Source organism: Lolium rigidum, chromosome 4 (assembly GCF_022539505.1).
Source record: "Lolium rigidum isolate FL_2022 chromosome 4, APGP_CSIRO_Lrig_0.1, whole genome shotgun sequence".
In the NCBI taxonomy this organism is placed as follows: Eukaryota; Viridiplantae; Streptophyta; class Magnoliopsida; order Poales; family Poaceae; genus Lolium; species Lolium rigidum.
Window position 1 is genome coordinate 53,088,504 of NC_061511.1, and position 5,515 is coordinate 53,094,018.

Consider the following 5,515-nt stretch of genomic DNA (forward strand, 5'->3'; position numbering starts at 1 on the left):
GCTTGATAGGCAGCGGCAGAGGAAGATCACAAATTGGCCAGTCCATCATAGCGGCCACGTCGCAGCATTCCAACACTGTTTGCAAGCGGCACGGAATGCTGGCCCTGAGCAGATTGTGCCTCACGACTTCGCCGCTTTCAACAACTACCTCGAGTGGTTCCATGAGAACACGCGTATCGAGTTAGTTAAGCACGCGTATCCCGAGGAGATCTTGGACGACCCCATCCGGTTCGATGAGGTTGGGCAAAGCCAGCACGACACCTTTGCTCGCGAGAGGGAGATCGACTTCTATTGCTTCCGAGCTGAACTTCGTGGTAATGGATTCTCTCACTAACTAGTACATCATCTACATTGCCATGTGCTCGCTTCAATTGTGTATGCTATGTTTGTCACAGCGGGAGGAGATCCAAAAAACAGCTGAGGAGTGCGAGGTTATGTGGGAGCAGAGCGGGAGAGATGACAAGCCTGTCGGACCGTTGCGGTATTTCATTAAGGTATGATCACCAACTTTGAATGTACGCTACTATGATGTGGTGCCTTTGTAACCATGAACGGCATGACGCAGAACACTGCACGAAAGATGCGGCGGTTAGCCAGCTTGCTAGGTTGCCGGGAAGCCGAAATCGCTACATCTTCCTCTTCAGAAGAGCGGGAGGTATGGACTATTTTGTTGCTGTCAAACAAGTTCTTACTAATTTCAACTTTTGTAATCTCATATGTTCATGTTTGTGAAGATTCCTGAGGACGAGCTAATTCTGAGTCAAGGCATACTTCCAAAGCATACCTCCAAGCAAGCCCCAAGGTCAGCTTACCAGTTGAAGCCAAGGGGCAAGGGTCCAAACCGGTACACTCCGGAAGATTATGTCAACCGAAGAAAGAAGGTTGTCACTGAGGAGGATGAGGGGCCGCCGCGGGAGATCATCTTTGTCGAGGATGAGGAACGACGAGCCGTTCTCTTCAGAGGAGGAGGAGGAGGAGGAGGAGCAGGAGGAGCAGCAGGAGCAGCAGCAGGAGCAGCAGGAGCAGCCACGACAACGGACGAAGAGGATGGCCATCCGGAAGCAGCCCGCGAGGACGGCACATCGTGGACGCTACTAGGATGTGCTACGTGTTGTTCTGAAATCTATCTTCATAAGTATCGATTTGTGAACCCTATGTCATTTCGAACCATGGTCTGTTATGCTACTTGTTGTTTGAATCTACGTGCTACAATGTGACCTATGAAGTGTTATATGTGTACGTCATGAAATTGCTACTTGTTGTGTCCAATGTTGTACTCATAAGTATTATATGTGTAATGCTACTTGTTGGAGTTTGGTAGGATTTTTCATGGTTTTAACACAAGTCAATGTGTGGCGCCCTCCACACTGGCGCCACACTGGAGTGTGTGGCGCTCGTGGCATCGGCGCCACATGTGCCAACTAATATAAACTTCTGGGTCGAAAACATCCAGGGGCTCCGGACGATAAGTCCTTAGCCGTTTTCGCGAGCCTCTATGTGTGGCGCCCGTGGCATCGGCGCCACACAGGCTACTGTGGCGCCCGTGGCATCGGCGCCACACATTGAGCCTCGCAAAACGGCTAAGTCCCAGACGCATTGTCTCACAGTATGTGTGGGGCAATTACAAGTGCGGGCGCCACACATGGTGCCACGTTGGATGGGCGCACCAGCTCAGCGGCGAGGGGGCCACGTCGGCTGGGACAGTGGCGCCGGCAGGAGGGAGCGCCACATGGGCATGTGTGGCACCCGTGGGAGGGGCGCCACACAAAAGGGTTAGATTGGTGAAATAGTTTCGCCGGAGGGTCAGTCTGTGCTTTTCATTCACTTTTGGGTTATTTTTGTGCAAATCGCCCCTCATCTCCCAAAATATTTGGCCGTCCAATCTTGATCAGACGGCGTCAATCAGCTCCCGGCAACGGCGCACGACCCACACGAGCACGCGGCCGCGCCATCTCCCCGAAGCCGGAGGACGCGCGACGCTTCTAGAACCTTCGCGACGCCGGCGAGCGAGCGCACGACATGGTGGTGCTGCACGTGAAGTCGACTTTCTCCTCCCCGTCGCCGTCGCCATCGCCGGAGGAGGAGGAGACGGAGTTCCTGCACGAGTGCGCCGCCACGGCCGCCGTCGCGGGCCTGGCGGCCGCACTCGCGGGCACCGCCGGACTCCAGGCCCGCGTCCTCTCCCTCTGCCGCCGCCTCCGAGGTGAGGGGAATTTCTCTGCGCCGCGTCGCGTTACCCGCCGTAGTCGTGGATTGGTTACGGATCGAATCAGACTGACGCGCGCGTCGCCGTTGCAGAGCGGTGCGCGGACGCGCCCGCGGCGTACGGGGAGCTCGAGAGGGCTCTGTCGGAGGCCGAGGCCTACGCATCCAAGGTAGTTAAGCTTCTCGATTCGGTTCACGAGCTGTTGGAGTCAGATGCCTATGTTTCTTCCTGTTTCGTCTTTGCTTGTGGGGGTTTGGGTACCAAGTACACTGGGTTAGTACACTATGTATAGAATCAAACTCCATAGAGCTAAGTTCCATTCCATGGAGTGGAACTGGAGATAAGTGCACTGTGGTGTTATGCTAGTGCTACATCATTTGAATTGCATGATAATCTGAGACTGCTTAGTAACAATTAACAAATGCTCACTGTTTGCAATTGTTATACTGACATCAGAATGGGGTTTGTTTTACTGGAATTGGGAGTGGCATGGGAGTATGTCATGTGTTTGTTTGTTTGTGAATCAAGCGTGCTGCTACAACCGTTGGTGCTTTCCTGCCCTTGACCTCCTCTATTTACTTGAGAAATTGTCGGAGTTTTCTAGCCTGGATGTCGTTCAGCTCAAAGCGTTGTCTTCAATATTCAAGAAAAATGTACAGCTTTTGCTAGGAAGCAGATCATAATAAACTATTGCTAAGTTAAGGTGGCTGGTATTTGCCTGGTGTTCCCTACCCTGTTTCTTCCAGTAAGTTTCTTGTGTTTGGTTATTGTGCTGGTGGTTACTGTTCTTAAACAAGCAGAAGTAATCGCTGGGTTCTTGCTCTATATTTCTAAATCAGGAAATGAAATAAAATTCACCTTCTCTGCAGTTTACAAAAACAAAGGTCTAAGGGTTGTTCTATTGTGGGATGTGTAACTAATTTTGCGAGTCTAATCAATTCTCAGAGCCTTCAGATCAGATTTCTTCCTGTTCTGTCGATTTTGTTTGTGGGGATTGGATCAGTTTATGATGTTCTGTAGTAACTTTAAGAGTTTCAGGTATGCCATCAATATTAGTCGGAAGATACACTGGATTAGCACACTAGCCTTAGAACCAAACTCCATAAATGTTCATCAACCCGAGTGAACCAACCTTAGAATTAAGTTCCATGAAGTGGAATTAGAGGCAAGTATACTACTACTGCACTGCTGCGTAGTGGTGTTATGCTACTATGCATCATTTACATTGTTATTGCATCATAATCTGAGGATGATCAATAAGAATTTGCAGATGCTTACTTATATGCAATTATTATACCGACATCAAATTGGGGTTTGTTTTTGCTGGAACTGGGAGTGTCATGGAAGTATTTTATTTGTTCATCTGTGAATCAAGTGGTGCTGCTACTACCCACGGTGCTTTCCTAGCTTTGACTTCCCTTATTTACTTGAGAACGAAAAAAGACATGCAATATTCAGGGCTTCGAGCCCTCAGCTATATTCAAGAGTGAAATTATCGGATTTTTTTTAGCTTTGATATTGTTCAGTCAAGAAAAAATTCTTTAATTCTCAAGAAATGTGGATAATAGAAAGCTAGCTTTTGGTAGGGCGTTGATCATCGGCAATGGCTGGTTTTGGCCCGGTGATCGTTACCCTGTTTCCACCAGTAAGTTTTTTCGCTCGGTTATTCTAGTAGTGATTACTGTTTGTAAACAAGCCCAAATGATTTGTTGATTCTTCCACTTTATTTCTAGACCGAGAAACGAAAACAAAAATTGTCCACTCTTTACTTCAGACAAAAAAAAAACTTTATGGATTGTTGTGCTGTCGAATGTGAAACTAGTATCTGGTGAAGATGTTGAGATGTGTCTAAATCTTGTCCAGGTACAAGTTCGGCATAACAAATTCTTGTCCCCTCGTGCTCTAAGAGAACATATCAAGAATATTGAAAAAGCAGCTGCTAATGCTCTCGAAGAGTCCTCAGAGGCATTGTGTCTGCAACATCCAAAATCAGGTAATACAAATGAGTTTAGATAACATCCAAAAACTGTACTGTAAATATGGTAACACATGAGAAAGACTGAACTGCACACTGGATAAGTCATATTTCAGTATTTTCTAGTTCCACTGAAGCTATGCAAATCTTTTAGAAGCACATTAACCTTTAGTAGGACTAGTTTTACCCATCAAGTTGGCAATGTTCTCCTTAGAGTGTAAATTTATTTCGTCTCCCTTTTCTTTGGAACAACGGATATTTTGTACATACCATTCAGTTCATTCTTGTAACTCAGATGAAAAGCATGATACCATACAACTTTGGTGGGCTGGAAAAGAGCTAGCTATGGACAAGAAGCTATCTGACTATATTGGTACTAATGACAAAACAAAGGTAACACGCAACAGTAGTGCAAGACAATTGCTTTAGTTCGTGATTGATTATTTACTTTTTTTTTGTACTTATGCAGATTGTCATCAGGCTAAGCCTCCCCAATGAAGCTTGAGTGTGTTTGTACCTGCTGTTGATCTTTCATAGTTAATTTTCCTTTTGAGTAGTATATGCATTCATGCAAATTTATCTGTATGCGAAGTGTTCTTAGTTTTCGTTAGAAAACAAGCGAAGCATCCTCTTCAGCTGTAATATTAACATACCAAGTACCAATTACACCCTGTATCAACAGCTTGAAACCATGATAGTATGATCATTGGGGGCGCCAAGTGGTGAGCGAGACACTTGAGCATGATTGTAAAATTGATTGTTGTACTCAAAATGTGATTCGATTTTGTCAATTGGTGAGTGAGACTCCATTGCAGCAGCTTCCCATATGAACGGGGGGGACCCTGAACATGCTTACACCCTTTTATCTTCAATATGGTGGTTCAACCTTTGCTGTTGTATCTAGCTTGCTTGTCTTCATATGCATGCCTCTTGAGTTCCTATGAAAAAAGACACTCTGAGCAGCGAAAGGTGTACTCCGGATCATTTTTTGGGTATCTAGGTTTCTTGTCAGTTGATAGACTATGTACCACATTGCAGGAAGGTTGCAGACATATTAAGCAGCTGCTTATGATGCTTCTCTGCCTTCATGATTTTATATTTGAGTATTTTTTTTGTAATATCTGTGAAACATTGTGGCAAAGTTATTGTGGTTCTACAATTCAAGGAAAGACAAAACGTGTGGTACTCCGATAGTATTTCTTAAAAAAAAAAACTTTTAGCTCTGTGATTGAGAAACAAGAGTATAGCATTGCAGCAATCATGGAGCTCCCGGTTGGGATATTCTACACGTGACATATGGCCGGTGCCTGCCCGAATGCAGTTCTTGGCCGTAT

At 46.0% G+C, this 5,515-nt stretch overlaps 1 protein-coding gene across 1 annotated transcript; it reads left to right on the forward strand.

The window, feature by feature from the left end:
• Positions 1 to 1,968: 1,968 nt before the first annotated feature.
• LOC124649299 (cilia- and flagella-associated protein 298-like) lies at positions 1,969 to 4,847 on the forward strand. Its single transcript, XM_047188949.1, has 5 exons — positions 1,969 to 2,203; positions 2,299 to 2,375; positions 4,070 to 4,199; positions 4,477 to 4,574; positions 4,651 to 4,847. The coding sequence occupies exons 1-5, from the start codon at positions 2,020 to 2,022 to the stop codon at positions 4,684 to 4,686; spliced, it is 525 nt and encodes a 174-aa protein (XP_047044905.1). The 5' UTR covers positions 1,969 to 2,019; the 3' UTR covers positions 4,687 to 4,847.
• The last annotated feature ends 668 nt before the right edge of the window (positions 4,848 to 5,515 follow it).

Bases quoted from the DNA above. Each gene is read 5' to 3' on its own strand.
- LOC124649299 (XM_047188949.1), top strand. From the start codon at position 2,020: ATGGTGGTGCTGCACGTGAAGTCGACTTTCTCCTCCCCGTCGCCGTCG. The intron at 2,204-2,298 runs GTGAGGGGAATT...TCGCCGTTGCAG, and splicing joins CCTCTGCCGCCGCCTCCGAG to AGCGGTGCGCGGACGCGCCC. The intron at 4,575-4,650 runs GTAACACGCAAC...GTACTTATGCAG, and splicing joins GTACTAATGACAAAACAAAG to ATTGTCATCAGGCTAAGCCT.